This window comes from Cygnus olor, chromosome 15 (genome assembly GCF_009769625.2).
Source record: "Cygnus olor isolate bCygOlo1 chromosome 15, bCygOlo1.pri.v2, whole genome shotgun sequence".
Classification (NCBI taxonomy): Eukaryota; Metazoa; Chordata; class Aves; order Anseriformes; family Anatidae; genus Cygnus; species Cygnus olor.
This window is the reverse complement of record NC_049183.1, coordinates 9,074,429-9,093,430: the sequence shown is the minus strand read 5'-3', so window position 1 is coordinate 9,093,430 and position 19,002 is coordinate 9,074,429. Positions and strand designations below refer to the sequence as shown.

The 19,002-nt window shown below is 36.1% G+C and overlaps 1 protein-coding gene across 4 annotated transcripts in view; it reads left to right on the top strand.

The window, feature by feature from the left end:
• SMG1 (SMG1 nonsense mediated mRNA decay associated PI3K related kinase) overlaps window positions 1-19,002 on the top strand; it is a 68,289-nt gene that overhangs the window by 9,916 nt on the left and 39,371 nt on the right. For all 4 annotated transcript variants that reach the window (XM_040574411.1, XM_040574413.1, XM_040574412.1 and 1 more), the window contains 10 exons: window positions 3,407-3,562; window positions 8,038-8,174; window positions 11,876-11,934; window positions 12,617-12,830; window positions 13,637-13,762; window positions 13,875-13,947; window positions 14,351-14,448; window positions 16,058-16,231; window positions 17,189-17,413; window positions 18,039-18,140. In XM_040574411.1, coding sequence (XP_040430345.1) covers window positions 3,407-3,562; window positions 8,038-8,174; window positions 11,876-11,934; window positions 12,617-12,830; window positions 13,637-13,762; window positions 13,875-13,947; window positions 14,351-14,448; window positions 16,058-16,231; window positions 17,189-17,413; window positions 18,039-18,140 — 1,364 coding nt within the window. The remainder of the gene's footprint in view (window positions 1-3,406; window positions 3,563-8,037; window positions 8,175-11,875; window positions 11,935-12,616; window positions 12,831-13,636; window positions 13,763-13,874; window positions 13,948-14,350; window positions 14,449-16,057; window positions 16,232-17,188; window positions 17,414-18,038; window positions 18,141-19,002) is intronic.

Sequence of the window (19,002 nt, the reverse complement as noted above, 5' to 3'; positions counted from 1 at the left end):
CGTGAATGGAGACTTCTACTTTTTTTCTGCCTGTCTTTTCTTTGGGGAGGGGGGGAATACTTTCTCTAGAAAACAGCTGAAAATTTAAAATAGTATCCATTATGAAAAATAAACCTGTATTCTGAATTCTAATACAGAGATGAAATATGAGGATTTTTTTACTTGCACAATCACTTCCTAGGCCACGTTTTCTTCAGACATGCAAGATCAGTGAACTCCAAATCTCAGAGTAATATTAGTGTGCAAGTTTTTGTTCTGGAACCTCAGAAGCATTTACACTCCCCCATCTTGTCTACTCTGTAACTTCTGTAAACAACTGCATTCTGCATCTCAGGGAAAGTTACAGCTGAGTGCAGTGATGCAAATTTATTTTTTACAAGTAATAAGTTCTGTGAGGTAGGATAAATGAGCATGAAACAGGTATTTGTTTATATGCATACCTTGTGAACCTTCAGAGCTTGTTAATTTTAGCAGAGAAACTTATTAGAAAGCAGATACATTTATTTATCAGTGTGTTTGCTAACATGGAGAGTTCTACTGTGATTCAAATGTGCTAGGTTATTCTTAAATACTTAGAAGTGTGGTAGGAGTATAGTGAAATGGTAAGGTTTATACGAATTCAGGAAGGTAGTTTTTTGTGAAGATGCTGGGGAAGTACCAGCTGAGAAGAAAATGTACCTCTCTCTCCCTCACGTACTGTATTTTACAGGGCATGCTCTGCTAGCTCAGCACCTTATCTCAGCTATTTTGTTTGATTGTGACTTAAAAAGAGATGATTAGGATATTCTGTGCTGTAAAACCAGAGTTCAGGTATATCTAATTCATTTTTATTTTGGGAGAAACTTGTAAGCTTACAGATGCTGAGTAGTGCCTTTAGCTGAGATTTTTCAGTTATTCTGCTGGAGTCTGCTAACATGGAGTTTTCATCTTAAGAACTTGTAGCTTTTCTCTCGGGGATGACAGTATGTCATAATAGACATAGAATCTTTCAGAAACTTCTCTTTTCCAGTTACTGGTGTTGATAATAAAAATGACTTCCAAGTTGATAATTTCTGGAAGTTCTGTTCTGAAAACCCCGCAGGCTGGGCAGTTCTGCAGCCTCCCTTAGCAGCTTGTTTAGTTCTCCTGGTAAAGAATTGTTTTCTCATAACCAGTTCAAATTTCCCTTGTTACAACTTATGACTGACTCCTGTCCTTTTGCTCTGCATCTCTAAGATTAGTGTGTTTTTTTAAACCATCTTTCACATTAAATAGTGGAAGACTGCATCTAGATCTCTCCCCTTTGTCTTCTCTCCTTTATTTGACAAAATAAGACAGGTGAATTGGCAGATTTAAGTTTTTTAAACTAAATCAAAGGCCTCCTGGGGTTTACTTATATAGATGAGATATTCTCCCTTTCAGCATCATTTTTCTGCCTTTTGGTTTTATTATTATATGATGTGCTCAGTCCTTACTGCAAAAAAAGATAATACACTAGTATCCATGTTGTGGTATCTGTGTATTTCTGCTAAAATTAATAAGTGACATAGCTCATCATATTCTTATTTGGTCTCAGATTTGATATTTTGAGTTATTTAATTTAAGAGTAATTTTAATTTAAGATTTTGAGAAACTTTTCAGACCAGCAGATAACTGTCTGAAGAGAATAATAATGTAATATTTAGAGCTTTAATGCCTAGAAACCTAATTGACTGCTGTTTCTAGTTACTCAAAACAATGGCAATTTTGTTTGATATTGTTACCAAAGATGTACTATGTATACATCAAGAGATAAATGAATTAAACCAAAACTACATTAAGATAATGTCAAAAATGCTGTAGCAAATACCAATTCCTTAGCAAGCAACCAAAAACAACTGGGATTTTTTTGTGCACTAGAGGGAGTGTATGAAATAACTTCAAGAACTCTGTACTTGGTAGCATGTATATTTTTGACAGTTGATATATCTGCTCTGAATGCATGATTATCTGACATCTCTAGTTAAATTAATTTCTTTGTTGCTTTGAATTTTAGTGATATACTTCTCTACACTCATAAATACAATTATTGCTGTTAGAAGTCATTTTCTTCATAGGGTGGTGTTGGTTTGTTATGAGAAAATGATGTTAAGGTGGCATACGTGCTACTTTGTTTAAAAATGTATTTTAATGTAAATCAAAATAAACAATTTATATTTACTGTAGGTGTAACTAACTATACCTGAGATTTTGAATATGAATCTCTGTAATGGTAAGGTAGTTTTATGAGTGTAAAATTGCCCAAACTTCTACTGATAGTTCTCAGCTTCTTTTTATCAAAAAATTTGCCTTTAAGATGACATTTCTTTTTACGTCTACTGAAGTCCAGATTCACCTTGATGTTTGGATGTTTTTTATCCATCCTTCAGTCTCACAAGGTTGCCTCCTCTTACACAGAGCCACCTCTCCTTGCCCCAGGCTTACTTTTATGTATCACTGCAGGTGAAATTGTGGAAATACCTTTTTTGAAAGAAATTTTGCATATCTTTTGTTGTTCCGGGTTTCATTTTTTAGGTGATTTTTCACTGTCTCAAGCAGGGAGGGCACTTTAGAAAGCTGGCTCTGCAGCTGGCCTCAAAAGTGAGCTCTAACACATGGAGGGAAGTACTGAAGAGGCTCAGTGGGCAATTTCATTTCTCTACAGTGCAAAGGAAGGACTTGCCCCTCAAAGTGGTGTGGCAGACTGGAAAAAAAAACAACACTTAGTTCCACCGTTTGAGTATGTAAATACTTGGGGATCTAGGAGTAAAAATGATCGCATTACTCCAAACGACACACTTATTTCTATTTTGTATCATTACTGAAGATTTACTGTGTTTATCTCGAGTGGGAGAATGTAGGATTGCATGCAATTATTTATGATAATGTCAGTATTAATTTGTGAAAATACTGACTGTTGTATGTTCAAGGAAAGTTGTTCAATTTGTGTGTCATCATTTGAATAATCCACGACTTTCTCAAAGCTTTCTGTTATTTTGGCCATTTTACTGACGCTGTGTTGTGAATTTATAATGAAAATGGAGTTGAAATTTGATTTGCATAATCAAGGAGCAAGTAAGTGAATGCATCTAGGCCTTGTTTAATAGCAGGTCGATGTGAAAGGTCTTGTAAAAAAAAAAAAAAGGTCAAAGTAATAAGAACGTAAAATACAACAAAATCTATATGAAAAAAATATTAAAAATAAGCTATTGCAATAGTTTCATATTTACTTCAAAGAAAGAATGATCAGATTCCGAATGTGTGACCTGGAAACTTAAAAGATAAAACAATTTTGCGTGTGAAAGTGAAAAGGGAAACTTTGCTGTGCATATGAATTAAATAGAACATGCTACCCTACCAAACATATAGTTTGTTAGCCTGTTTTAATCTCACCTTGCTTTTCCCACAGGTGGCTACAGTGTCAATGGAGGATCTGGGGAAAATACTTATGGTCGGAAGTCGTTGGGGCAAGAGCTGAGAGTTAACAATGTGACCAATCCTGATTTTACCAGTGTTCCGCATGGGAATCGTGCTTTAGCCACAAAAGACATGAGGAAATCACAGGGTAAGGATTCCACAATTTTTCTGGAAAAGGTGGTTTTCTTTTGGCAACTTTTCGTGTTCAGAATGTGAAAATTTCATTATGGTTAGACAACCTTTGTGGATTTTTTTTTGTAATGTGCAATTTGATGATGTTGATAGAAACTGTCATCTTTAGAAATGTTTCTAAAAGAAACACCAAGAAAAAAAAAACTTCAAATTGTTTTATTCCTCTGTAAAGGTAAGGAGTAGAATTTCAGAAAGGCTAAAAGAAAGGTATATTTACTGTTCCCTGCACCGAGACTTCCTGCATGGGTTAGACCTCTCACCTAGAAGGCTTATACTATCAGTTTTTCAATTTCCTTTTAAAAACTTTTGAAACCTTAATCAATGTGGCCAAATTTGGGAAAGAGACCAAGGGCTCCAGGGCAGTGAATATGCTCTTAGATTTGTTGAAAATTGATGCTTCAGTAAAAAGTCACCAATAAAGAGTCCCTAGTGTGGGAAAATGCATAACGGCAAGCTCAGCCGTTATCTGTTCTCACTGGCCTGCAGGTCAACAGTCATCGCATCGTACTAACTGATTAGTCAGTGGATGTGTACTCCTGAACCAGCCACAATTCATGCTACCTCTTGCTCAGCTGAAGATTAGAGATCAGGGAGGAGCTGGAGACATAAGAGGAGGAAACGAAAGGAAATCTGGAAGGATCTTGCAAGAGGGTGCAAGAATGCTGGGCACGTATTTTGAGAAGGAAGGCTTTACTTTTCCCACTGTTTGGGTCTAAATCATGGAGTGCATTTTTTGTTTTGTTTCTTAAAAGCTGCTCCAAGGACACTTGAAAGAAAGTAGAAACTCAGTTATGACTAAGCACTGTCATTTATTGCATCACTTATAATTTATAAGTGGTAGCTGAGCCACTGACAAAAAAACTATGACTACTCTATGCCAGATACTTTTTAAACATACAGGTACGTGGGGTTTTACATTTTAGAAGTGAAAGAAAGGCCTATTCGGTGTGCTTTGCAGGTGGAGGAACTGAGGTGCAAGCAGTGACAGTACTGCTGCAAAGGCCTGATCTTTGGAATGGGTTAAACTCATGTTTTGTAATCCTGTTCTGATGTCTTGATATTAAAATTTTTCAGTGTTCTTAGTGTCTTAAGTCACATACATGCAGAGGAAAGAGAATTGTCCAACAGAACTAAGTATAAATAATACTTGTAGTAGTGAAATTGTGAGGGAATTTGCTGTTAGTATTGGCAGAAAATTCATACTGTTCTATGTATGTGAGCACCTCTTTAATCAGTAAAATGTTAGCAATCTTGTATGGCTGAAGTCGCTACCTATGACTTGTATGCTTGTGTATGTATTTTGTCCTTCTCTAGATGTCAGATTTTGAGTCTGCTTGTTAACTGGGGTGTCTTCATGATGCTTTTAGGTTTCAGTAAGTCATTTTGATTTTTTTGATAGCTTCTGTAAATAAATTGGGATTATGTTGCAACAGGATCCTTGAAAATAATCTTATATTTTCCTGTCTGATAGGTGTGTGCATTCAGAAAGTTTAAATATAAATAGTTGTCTTCTGTGAGTTAGTTTACATATGGCCGACACTTTGCAGATTTTTCACAAAATGGAAGTCTTGAAATTAAAGTCTTATACATTGGCCAGTGCTTTGATAGGGTAGCGTCAGTCATGTTGATGGTTATTGTATTCTCTTCTGATATTTTTTTTTAGGTTATGATTATGGCTCAACAGACAGTTAATGGTTATTGTTTTATGGAGTAATGTCAATGTTTATCAGGCAGTAACTGATTTAAAAAAAAAAAAGCTGCTTTTAGTAAAGAGTTTTGAACAGGATGTCTTGTTCTAGCAGCAGTGAAATGTCTCTCTTCTACCAGTAACCTTGGTGGGTTTATTTATACAGTTCTGGTTTTAGGATTTTTTTTTTTAATGTAGGACACTGCAATGTTTTCAAAATAAATTAGACAGTTTTCCATGAAGAGATTATAAGCAAAAAGATAAACACAGAGAAGACAACGCTAAGAAGTTGCAAGATGTGGATTTAACTAATTCAAGGTTCCAAGAAAACTGGACTAATTCAGGAAAAAATAACAAAAAAAAAATTGGCTCTTCTGAAACTGAAGAGCCAAATAACATTTTTCAGGGGATAGGAGAACTTGCAAAGATCTAGAGTCTGTTGATTAAAAAAAAGTTTAGTAATACTGACTTTAAGTATTTTCCAAATCACCGTATCCTGTTTTGCCCTTCAAGAGCAGTATCTAGTGACCTAACCCAGCTGATGCTGGTGTACTTTCCCTCATGCTTGCGAAGTGTCAGGGGTCAGCACAAGCTGGGAGTTACAGAAGAGGCAGGTGACACGTACTGTGGTCCTGGTTAGTGTTCAGCAGAGTGTAGCTGGAAACACCGTAGAGTAGACATTTCTCTTTCTCATGAGCCACATCTGTTTTCTTGAAGAGGAGAGGACTGTGTTGGGGGGCTGTCAGTGCATTGAATTGTTCAAGGATAGATTCATCATTTCAGTGAAGGACGTGTAGATTCTGTTCAGCTCACTGAATGAAAGCTTAATGTATGACAAGATACTTTCCTAGTAGAGTGTTCACATGGAATTATTTATGGATAGCAGTTGCACATTTTGTTATGCGTACTGTAGTCTGAATTAATTTCCACCCTAACCAAGCTTTTAAAGAACTTTCATTCTTGTTTATGTATGTTTTGTTTCCAAACAATTCCATTTGAACTTTCAAAAAAACACAATTTTTCCCTAAATGTCTAGTGACCTCCTACTACTGCCCAAGTTTTAAAGAAAATGGTAGATGTGGGATACTGCTGGGCAGGCTGCGTCCTTTTGTATCAGTCCTTTCCTTTCTTTTCCAAGGCTGATTTGAATTCTTTTTCCCATATGGGTCGCTATACCAGCTCCCTTTTTCTGAAGTTTGGCTATGTATTGACCATTGGCAGGCAAGCCTTCAGGTACAGCTGCTAGCTGAACTCTGGGCAGGAATAAAAGGTGATCCTCAGACGAGCAATCATCTAGTGTGGATTGTAGTTCTTGGGATGGCAGCATCACCCAGGAAGACCTCAAATATAGCTTCAGAAGATATCTTTTCTGATCATGATTCCTTGTGTGATTCTCACCAGCCACGCAGCTTTCCCTCCACTACCGAAGACTGCAGTTTCAAGATAAAGCGAGGGAAAATAAACGTAATTCTTCCTCAGTGGATATGAATGCCTTAGTCTTCTGTAAAATCAGTAACATCTTGAAACAAGCTTTTTTCATACCTGTCAGATAACATCTCAGCATGTGTTATGTAGATGTTCTAGCTAGGAACAAAATGTATATTTGATCCTCATACTCATCTTGCTATTTTAATGTTTGCTAAGCCTCCCTAATCTTTCAGAATGTCAGGTGTCTTCAAAGTTCATTGCTTAAACTGATGCCTGGTGACAAACCGATTATTAAAGCTGATTTTATTCGTACTCTCTTTTAAAATTCAAAAAATAAAGACCTGGAAGTAAGGTTGAGAATATTCTTAATGACCATAATGCAGAAGGTATTCTCGTGGGAATGACTGATGTGTTACATAGCAGAGAGATCAGTCATCTGTGGTAGCCCTCTGTGTTCTTGTAATAGTCACAGTGACTAAGAAAATCTTCGTGTTCCATGAGTCTTCTGATCTTTATCACCACAAAAATATCTAATGTCAATCTTTTGAAAAGAAACCTTGCTCCCTTTTTGCGAAAAAGGGAGAGGAGTTACTCATATGACTTCAGGAAGAATGTATTGCAATTGATATCTAAATCAGGGAAATTGCGTTGCGACCTTCTTCACTAGTATGAGTAGCTCTGCTGGTCAACTTACAGGAAGTGTTTTCTTAAGATGCTGCTATCCATTTTCTTAGGATGCTGCTAGTTCTCCTGTATTATGATCCACTAAAATAAAAGACTTAAATGAGTAGACACTGCACCTTTGCACAGATGTATGCTTCTGTTCCTCTACAGATCAAGTGTATACATTTTCCTTTTCTAAGCAGAACCCTTCTAGGTTTCAGAAGACTAACTGTAATCTGTCTTCTCGTGCCAAAATGAGAGAAAACGCTATTTCTTGGTGGTTGCTTGAGCTTAAATATGTTTCGTTGCTTCAAGAAACAGCTTTCTTTCTTTTTTTTTCCCAAAAGGTTTGCTTTAAATATTATTTGTTGAACTGTTTTATTCATATGTTCAGCCAGAAATCCATTTTAACCTTGATGAGGTTAAATCATTCTACCCAGGTTCTAGTCTGTCCGCTGGAAGAGATGAAGTATATTGGTAGCTAAATTGTTTTTTATTTTCCTCATATTAGCTTTAAAACAAATTAAGTTTATTGGCTTTTTTCCTAAATTACTATTAAGTCTTACTGAGTATGCAAATGCCCATTTCAGGCAATATAGTTATTGTTGATAGAACACTGTAGAAACAAGAAATAATTGCCTTTTCTTTTTCAGAGCGATCGTTGTCTTATTCTGACGAGTCTCGACTGTCAAATCTTCTTCGGAGGATTACTCGGGAAGACGACAGAGACCGAAGACTGGCTACTGTAAAGCAACTGAAAGAATTCATTCAGCAACCAGAAAACAAACTGGTTAGTAGTTTTTACTTTTCCACAGCACTGGGGCATTTATCTTTTTACAAAACAGTGTTTTTTTTTATAATTTGAGTATTGGGGTATGTTTATGGGGAATATTTTATATACAGTAAAGGGAAGTGTATTCCTGGATTGTCTGTTCTTTCTCTGGCGTTCAGTAAACTTTTGCTTGATTATTTATGACAAACTGCCCTACTGAGTATGTTAGCTGCAGAAATAAATCTGGCATTCGTTTGTTTTTGACTGGTCTTTTAAATATCCTCTAGATCCTTTAGCAAGAAAATAAGGAAAAAGCAAACCAAACATACTGCTATCTTGTTCAAGAGCTGTTTCTGTATTTTAAATTAAAAATGTGCAGATATTTTTACAGTCTTGCACATAGCTTGTCTTATAGTTACTGAGCTTTCTGGCTAAATGTATACAAAAACTGATTTACAGGAGAAATTCTCTCACTGTCTTATCCAGGAGCATGCTATCCCCATTTGGATTGTTTAGCATCCTCAGATGAACATCAATGTTTCTTTCAGTAGCTTCCTGTATGCTGGGCAAGGAAGAAGAAGAGTCAGTCTAATCCTTTGGAGTAAATATGAAACCTTATTTTTGGAAGGACGATTATTTGTGTGGTACAAGCCAATAGGCTCTCTTGAGAGGAAGAATGGAAATACTAAATACTTTGATTCCATGGTTTATATTCAAGTAAAGAGTTTTTTTATAATTAGTCTTACAGTAATTTGCACTTAAATCTGAATCTCACCTGGAATAAAATTGCTCAAAGCAATTAGCTGTCAGTTAATTAACTGACCATTAACTGTCAGCCTTTGTACCATTAAGGTACTGCAAGCAGAGGTTAACTTCAGAGAACACGAGAAGTGAACAGTGCTGTTTTTCTGTAGTATTTCCTCAATAACTGCTCAATAGGAAGAGTTTGTGACATAGTCAATGTGTGCTCATAACTGTGATGGAGACTGGTAGAGCAAGTAGGAGGCTTCACAGCACTTTTTTGGTCATCTTTTTGGTAATTTGAGTTTAAGGCATGTGTACGGTTATTTTAAATCAGCTGTTTTAATGGGTATTTGTCCAGATTTGGGTTGCAAGTCTGACGGCACGTTACTGGTTTTCATGAAGAAAGCTGCAATCTCATGGAAAAGAAGTTGCATTTTGATTAGCTTTTTTAAAACCAGGAATATTGCAGAATTTTCTTAAATACAGAATTTTTCCAGGAAGATGGCAGCATCTTTGTTAAACTGTCTGTTGCATGTAACATCTTTGGCTAAGGCTCCACAAAAGCTTTGCTGATACAAAAAATCGCTTTGCTTCCATTGAGTTGCTTTTGGACAGAGGAACAATTTCTAACACTGGGAGTTGCAGAGATTTGATGCTACAGGTTTGCTGTTTCATAGGCAGTGAATTTGTCAATATTTATGTAGAAAGATAAGTTTACAGTGAGAGGAGTGTAAAAGTGTGACAGTTGCAGCCCCTGTTTTTCAGTAATTGATGCATACTTATCTATTTTGCCATCTGTTTTTGAAATTTGTGAGCTTAAACTCTGTCTACAGGTATTAAAAATTAACTGCAGTATCTTTTGAAAATAATTGTTTGGTACTGGCTTCTGCTTTTCATTTGTCTTGGTTATAGCAATCATCTTATTAGATACTGATAAATGAACTTAAGGAAACCTTGAACCCTTAAAGACTCCTGATGTTTATCAAGCATCTGAGGAGAACAAAATGTGCTCTTTGGAAAAAACTAGGATGTAATGTTCCAGGTGGTGAATATGTATTTCGAGTCCTTTAAACTTGAAAGGGAGCCCACAATTTTTTGGCATTGTGTAAAATGAAAAAAGAAAAAAACACCTTTGTATGTGGATCCTCTTTTGTGTGGAAGGAACAAAGTCAGTCTGTTTTCATTAGGCCTTTGTTTTGTTTTTAATGGGTTGTTGAACTCTAATATCCTCAAGTGTTTCTGAAGGATACAGGGGGGATAAAAGTATATCCTAGTGTGGGTATAAATATTTAATACTACTTATTTTGAAGTAAAGTATTAAGAGGTTTTTGTCTGACACCTCTCCCCTTTTTTGTTTTTTTGGGAACTTAGGAGTTACCTCTGTATTATTTAAAAAGCAGGAGGAGCAAGTTTAAATACCCTGATACACACTTGTAGGCAGTGCTGTGATAGCTTAGTTGCCTGTCTGAAATGTCTGCAAAAGTTGACTGTTTCTATCCATGTTTAAAAGAAGTTGGTTATTTCTCTAAGTCAGTTAACCATTGGTAATTCTGCTCTTTTCCAAAAGGTGTGACACTGAAACGGCAAGACCTGGATTCTGTGCACATAGACATAAGCAGACAGACTGTGTGCAAGCCTAGCTAGTAGTTCAGCTTCGATTTCAAACAAAATCTTTGTTAATACAGGGGCTTGGAAAGTAAATGTTTTCCAAATTTATTTTTATTTTTTTTAAATTTTGTTCTTATATTCACAAAACATTTTTTGTAAGTTAGGTTCATTTTTATTTTATTTCTTGGGGCATATGGGAATTGCCATTCTGATGCCTAACTCAGTGGTGATGAAGTTTGTACTCACTAGCAGGCAGAATGTTAAAAGTTTGTCACTGAAAAACTTTTTAAAACTTATCCCAGCTAGCTAATGAGAACAAGATCAGCTATCAAGTGATCCCACAATGTTGAGCATAACATTTTATAAAGGATGGTGCTTAACCTAGCAGTCATTCTTGTAGTTCTTTACATCATTAAATGTAGTTTAACAGAGTTCTCGTCGGTCTTGGGGTCAAAATGTAGGTGTGTTGAACAAAGTGAAGTAGTAAAAGTAACTAGGCTGTGCCATTGCCATGTAATGGCATTGTGCTCCAGCTTCTGAATTGTATAGATGTCTTTTTTCCCCTCTCTTTTTGTAGCCTCTTCTGCAGGCATCAGGTACTCTTTTAAAATGTCTGTGTGAGTTTTAAGGGGCCAAGTATGTGGACCTCCCCCCCCCAGTGCTCAGAACTTAACACAGTGATGTTATTTAATTTTTGTTAGAAGATTAATGTCTTTCTAAACAAAAGAGAACAGACCTTTTCATTAACCTGTCAAAAGAGCTTCTTGATAATACCTTGTTTGTAATAGTGTTGTAGCTAAATGTATTGTTTTGCAACTTAACTCTAATGTTTTTTCAGTGCATATTAAGAAAAAAATTCTGATTATGTTTACTGAGAATTGGTGGTTCATCAGTAATGTTTCATCCCCAGAAAATAGTACTCCATTTCTCTGTAAGTGTTGCCTAAGGAGAAATTCTAATACTCTAGACTATTATCAGATCAATTAAATATTCTGCTGATACACTCAGTTATTAATGTAGGAGACTAGGTCTTCAGGAGACGTTCCTGATGAGCTGTATGGTGAGTCTTACGTTTATGATGTAATGTTATTAACAAGAACTAAATTTAGAACAAGACTTGATAGCAGGCTGCCAGTGTATTTTCGTGGCTACTGGAAATAAATATGAAATACAACATGTAGGATAATATTGCAGTATTGCTTAATATAGTTCCTGCTAGTCCACAGTGGCTATGGAAAGCATAATAGCATTCTATTAGCAAACAGAATTGCCAGGGGTGTTTTTAATGTGGGTGTAAACAGGACCTAGTTTGCACAAGTTATTGTAGCATTATGATGTTTATGCCTTTTATGTATCCTATATTATAGGTACTAGTTAAACAACTGGATAATATCCTGACTGCCATTCATGATGTACTCAATGAAAGGTAAGCTAGAAAATTTAAGCAGTTTAGAGGTTTTAAAGAAGAAAAAAAGTAATGGCATTAAGTTCTTGATTTTCAAAAAATTGAAAAGGTTAAAAGAAATTCATTCCCTAGTTTTGCTTGGGCATGATAAAAATTAGTAATGGGACAGTAATGGAGGAAAGTTAAGACTCATAGGCATACCAATGATACTGTTAGATTGTCTAGAGTACACTTCATGGAGAGAATTTTATTGTACATGTGTGGCTTTTATGCTGTAAGTAGAATGAATTCTCAGCTACATTTAATTGGTTAGGTGTAGTATTGTGCTGCTGTAGTTATCTAGTTTTAGAATTGAACTTAAGGCTTTGTACAACTTTTGGTATTCAGTGTTCAGTGCTGTTACCCAAAGTCAGCTCTGTGTTAAGAATTTTCTTTCTCGAAAAACATGTTGCAAGTAGGTTGGCCAATTTATTCTTTTATTTAAATTTGATTTATTTCATAGAAACAGTATTTCATTGAAAATTTATTTCACGTTTTTATTTTAACTTTATGGTCACTGCAGCAGTTAAATAGGAGGGAAGCAACTTCATTTATGCATATATTTTTCTGCTTGAGAAAATGTTTGAATTTGTTCTTGGTTTCTTTTGTTCTGCTTTAATGTCTGGAGACTCTACATTTCTTTTTTCTCTCCCTGAAAATACAGTAGCAAATTGCTTCAAGAACTGAGACAGGAAGGAGCTTGCTGTCTTGGCCTTCTTTGTGCTTCTCTGAGCTACGAGGCTGAGAAGATCTTTAAATGGATTTTTAGCAAATTCAGCTCATCCACAAAAGATGAAGTTAAACTTCTTTATTTGTGTGCAACCTACAAAGCACTAGAGACTGTAGGAGAAAAGAAAGCCTTTTCATCTTTAATGCAGGTAAGACTACAAGTTTAAGCAGGAATATTAATGATTTTTCCAGTGCAATGCTTGAATTAACTCTTAAACTAGGATGACCAATAAGTAATACTATGTTGACATAAGTGTAATTAAAACTGGCAGGGAACTTTGAATGGAGTTGTTTGGTTTTGTTAGAAGAAAATGTCAGTCTTATTACGTATTTTGATGCTACTTTTTAGTGTATGTTGCAGATCCAAGATGAAGAATCTTGTTGAGAATAATAAAAAGATCAACAAAAACACACAAAAAACAAGTGGAATGCTACGCACAGCCTAGTGTGTTAATTGCTTTGATTTGCCACCTCCTATTTGTAGTGTCTAGGTTGATTTTTTTCTGGATCTGGGACAGAACAGGATGTGTGCATCCTTGATCCCATGGTTCTAGTTTTAGGGTCTTATTTTGGGTTAGAACTGCATTCAGGTCTGTGCTCCAGTTTAATATTCTAGTTCCAGAGCCAAAAAGGTTCAGCAGGAGAAACAAACTTAGAAACTACTAGTTGTTCTGTGGCTAAGGAATTTAAGAAAACTGTATTTGCAAACCTTGAGTCTGGATATGCCATAACTCAAGCAAATGTCCAGTTGAAATGGTTCTTTTGAAGCCCTATATGTGATGCTTTTTACTCTTTTCCTCCCTGCAAAAAGAGTGTTGAGAAGTTTGTTTGACTTCAAGTAGCTTGCTAAAAATTGTTGAATGTTGAGTAAATCCATGTCTTTACATTGTAACTGTTTCACATGTGTTAATGAAGTGAAATGTCTAATAGCTTTGCTTTGCTTTTTACTTTTTAGCTTGTAATGACCAGCCTGCAGTCCATTCTAGAAAATGTGGATACACCAGAGTTACTGTGCAAATGTGTCAAGTGCATACTTTTGGTGTCACGATGTTACCCACACATTTTCAGCACCAATTTTAGGGTAAGCTTAATCTGTCCTCTTCGTTTTCTCTTAGTTAGAAAAGCTGTTGTAATGTATTGGGTAACCAGCCTTCTTTTTTTTTTTTTTTCCCTTCCCCAAAACTGCTTTTCAGGACACAGTGGACATACTGGTTGGGTGGCATATAGATCACACTCAGAAACCTTCGTTGACGCAACAGGTGTCCGGTGAGTTTGTCCAGAGCTGCTAATGTCCAGTCTGGCTTGCAGGAGATGTGGGTTTACTTACACAGGTTGGGTCCTACTGATGTGGAAGTTGACAAAACCAAAATGGCTGTGTAACAGTACATTTTGATCCTAATGTTTTAGTAAATTTGTGTTTGCCATTTCATGTTGTAGATGGAAAAATGGGATGTTTATTCAGACTACATGTAAACGTCAGTTCATTTGTGTGACTCCTTAGCAATTTTTAGTAGGTTTACAGGTCTTAATCCTCAAAAACTAGGAAAAAATGAGCTTGTCTGATGCACCTGCAGAATACGTTGTGGTGACGATATTGTACTTTACAAAAAAGTCGTTTTTGTATATTAACTTGTACTCCTGTTTTAATTGGCCTGGTATGTTTATACAGGGTGGCTGCAGAGCTTGGAGCCCTTCTGGGTGGCTGATCTTACTTTTTCTACCACACTCTTGGGTCAGTTTTTAGAAGATATGGAAGCATATGCTGAGGTAAGTAAGGCTTTATTATATAAACACACCAGTGTTTACTATTATAGATTTTATTAAAAAAATACATAGATGTGACTTATGGATGTATTACATTTGTAGAAAAGGAAATTATAGAATGTTTCTGGGGAAAACGGGATCAAATTCAGAGCGTATTCGAAGTGCATAGAATGACAATTCTGGAATGCTCATGGATGGCTAATACTTCCACCGCCTCCCTGGGCAGCCTGTTCCAATGCTAAAACCCTTTCTGTGAATAAATTCTTCCTGCCATCCAATCTAAACCTCCCCTGGCCCAACTTGAGGCTGTTTCCTTGCACCTAGATTATTAATTGCCTATAGTAAGAATATGCATTTACCTGATGAGGTTGGGGAGCTAGGTATATAAAAGTAATTAGCAAAACAGGAATACTTTTATTTTTAAAAACCTAAAGTGAAGACATTTTGCCATCTTTCCTTGGTATTTTTTTTCTAATTGTCCAGCCTCAGAGTTTTTTGGAAGAAGTGACTATTCATGGGGAAAGAGATTCTTAATACTTCCATAGTTAATGGTAAAGCTGTTTTTTAAACAAAGTAACAGGATATATAGTGCAGAAAATAAGGTAGCAGGAGCTTTGAAACCTGTTAGAAAACTAACACAAATTAACAGATACTTTGCTTTGACACTGTAACCTTTGCTTGTTAATACAGCATAGAGTTTATTTGAAGCTGTCATTAAACCAAGACTGTTGGAAGGGATCTTAATGTATGTGTGCTCATGTATATATGCTTATAACTAGATTGGGCTACAGTCTATATGTTAACAGAAGTGCTATTGCCTTGTTTTTACCTGCAGATTCTATGGGTAAGATTGTGCTTCCTACGCAGTCTGTTTCACTAAAAGCAGAATAAATCATTCAGTTCTGCTAGTGTACTTATATGTGCACTTAGATTTTATCTTATTAAGTTAGCACAGTAAGTCAGTGCTTATCAGCTTGTCCACTGAACTGGACAATGTGCATATTATCTGTGGAAGAGCCTTAAGGTAATGTGTTACCTTAAATCATGGAGAAGGTGGTTCAAGCTAGTGTGTTTTATTTTGCAGAGGGGTAGACAATATCTGTCGTAACGAGAGCAGTGCTTCTGGGAAGGTTCCCAGCACTGTTGACAGCTGGCATGAGATAGCCTGGTAGTAAACTCAGTCTCCAGATGAAGGTAGCTGCACGTAAACAGTGTATTGGGAATGGCCTCTCAAACATCCTGATGCCAGCCTGAAGCTGGGAATTGCCTGGGAGAGTGGTAAAAGTGTGCAGGCAACTGTTGCAGCAGAACGTGCTACAGTGGCTTATGAATAAACCTCTGTTTTCACTTACAAGACAGTCTAAGAGTACTCTGTTGCAGCAGCTAAACTACTGAACAGAATTTCATTACTGTTCGGTGACTTGCTTATCTTTGTGTGCCTCTATCCTGTCTCTGTGAAGTTAAATATGTTGGCTAAATATGTCTACAACTGTGTAATATCTATAATGTGTCTGGGAAATAGACATAAAAAATCAAAATTTGTGATTAAAAATAATTATGTGCATTTATAACTGCTAATTATGTATACTGATATATAAAACGTGCAATGTAGGACCTCAGCCATGTGGCTTCCGGGGAATCAGTAGATGAAGATATTCCTCCTCCTTCCGTGTCCCTGCCTAAACTGGCTGCGCTTCTTCGGGTGTTCAGTACTGTGGTGAGGAGTATTGGGGAACGCTTCAGCCCAATTAGAGGACCTCCAATTACGGAAGCATATGTAACTGACGTAAGAGTTCAAGCTTTTGTTTTGCTTTGTTGCTGACATGATTTATCACCATACAATGACAGGTGTTTTTACTGTTGAGTTTATTTAGGTTGTGTGCATGCTTGATAGTTGATAAATGTGTATTCTCAGCTTTAAGCAAATGTATTTCCTTTAAGAAATATGCTGTGGGAATTGTATTAAATATTAAGGCATACATTGTGACAGTGACATATTGGAATCATCATGTAGCAGTAACCAACAATTTTTGTAGGCATTTTGATTTTATGTAGCAAGGTTTGTGTCTGTGTTATTTGTCTTTGTAACCATACTGTTACCATTTATTCAAATTCAAATTGTGTGATTTATGAAATGTAGTTTTTACTTTATTCATGCTGAAATTGTATCTAAGCTAAATATAACAGCAAAGTCCTTTTGTTCTAGAGAGAACTTCTTTTGAGTTTTCATTATTCTACGTGATATTGTACAACATGAAAAGTCACTTCTATACTTTTGTAACAGGACCTGTAGAAGGTGTAAATGACTTCTAAATAGATTAAACAAAGTAAAGGTATCTTGTTGCTGTTGTTGGATGAGCTGCACAATTGGAATATATTCCTCTACAGAATTCTGTTAGAGACAGAAAAACTTCTTTAATAAATAACAGTATGGATTTCCCAATTAAAGCCAAGATAGTTATGTAACTTGTCTTAATCTGCAGAGGATTCTGGTGATGCAGGAAGGTTTATCTAGGCCCTTAACTGAGTAAGAAATCAAGCAAAGGTACATTTCTTTTCTTATACCTTTGGAGCGTGACGCCGTGATGTACATTATTCAGAATATTCTTTTGACAGAATATACCTTGCCGCAGATATTATGAGACAGGTTATCAAATGGAAGTTCAGTATAATTAAATAGCAAGTAGTTACTCTTTTTTTAAAAATTGATCTTAATTTAGGTGTTTTCTTTTTAATTTTCCAGGTTCTGTACAGAGTAATGAGATGTGTGACTGCAGCAAACCAAGTGTTCTTCTCTGAAGCAGTACTCACAGCTGCCAATGAATGTGTTGGTGTTTTACTTGGTAGTCTAGATCCAAGTATGACTATACACTGTGACATGGTTATCACATACGGATTAGATCAAATGGAAAACTGTCAGACATGTGGCACTGATTATATCATTTCAGTCCTGAATCTGTTGACACTGGTTTGTACTTATTTATTATTATTAATGTTTTCCCATTGGAAAATGTTATTTTTTAAGCAAAATGTTTTTTTCTGCATATGTTTTACATATATTTATTTAAAACTCTTCCTGACCACAAGCAAGAAATCCTTCTGTTTTAATTCTTTACTGTATAGCTTATGCTGCTAGCTTGTTCATGCTATTGGGTTGTTAACATGGCTTTTAGTTTTTAGTATGAGTGCTTTTTTCCTCTGTGTTGCTTGAATGTTGGTCTCTGTAGTTGATACCACCATCTGATGAATTTCAGAACCTTAGTGCTAATATGTTCTATTTATCTATTGCATATCTGCTTATGTCGTGACCTGAGAAATCAAAACATAGCTCTTAAAAGTAGGCCATAAGTTCTGAAAGCCCATATGGATGCAGATTAATCAAGCAATTTTCTCTCTTAGCTGTCACATTAAAGCCTGAAAGTAATTCTCTGCATGTGCATTTGGGAAAGCAAATACAAAATACTTGTTACTGGGAAGCTTTTTTCTAAATATAGCATATACAGGCTGGAAAAACAGTATTTTGATTCAACTTTAATAATCTGTTGTAATAAAAAATTGGATAATTAAAAGTATTTATTTTGTTTGTTCTCCAGATCGTTGAACAAATAAATACAAAACTACCATCTTCGTTTGTAGAGAAATTATTTATACCAGAGTCTAAACTACTTGTACTTCGTTATCATAAGGAGAAAGAGGTAAGAGTGACTTTACAGATGTATTACAACAGTCTTCGTGCATTTGTTAAAATATATTTAAGCTGGAAAATTCTATTCATCTTAAATAAGCTATGAGAAAGCGGATGTAGCTAGTTCTTGCTTTTGGCATTTAGATTTGATACGGAATTGGTAAGTTTACTGTCATACCAGATAGAGAGGTCTGTAGTTAATGTGGCATTCATACTTGGTGTGCACTATGTGGGTGGTCTAGAAAACTATCCACAGATTCTGTGAGTGAGTAGTACTTAATTACAGAGAGATGAAGATAGGTGCAAGTACCAGACTAGGCTATTCATAGATAAAGAATCACAGCTTTTAATTCTGTGTTGGCAATTAGTATATTTTATGATTTGTTGTGGTTTAACCTGGCAGAGTGCTTAGCTGTTTGTTCACCGTCCCCCACCCCCACAGTGGAATGGGGGAGAGAATTGGGAAGGGGAAAAAAAAAAAGCTTGTTGGTTGAGATAGAGTTTAATAGGACAGAAAAGGAAGAGAAACAATAATAATTATTATAATAATAGTAATAATAATATGTACAAAGCAAGTGATGTACAATGCAATTGCTCACTGCCTGTTGACTGATGCCCAGCAGTCCCCACTCCCCACACTGGCCAGCCACCCCATGTAATTACTCAGCATGACATTGCATGGTATGGAGTATCCCTTTGGCCAGTTTGGGTCAGCTGTCCTGGTTCTGTGCCCTTCCAACTCATTATGCACCTCCAGCCTCCTTGCTGGCAGGGTGGTATGAGAAGCTGAAAAGTCCTTGGCTTGGCGTAAGCAGTGCTGTACAATTAAAACATGAGCATGTTATCAACACTATCCTCATCCTAAGCCCAAA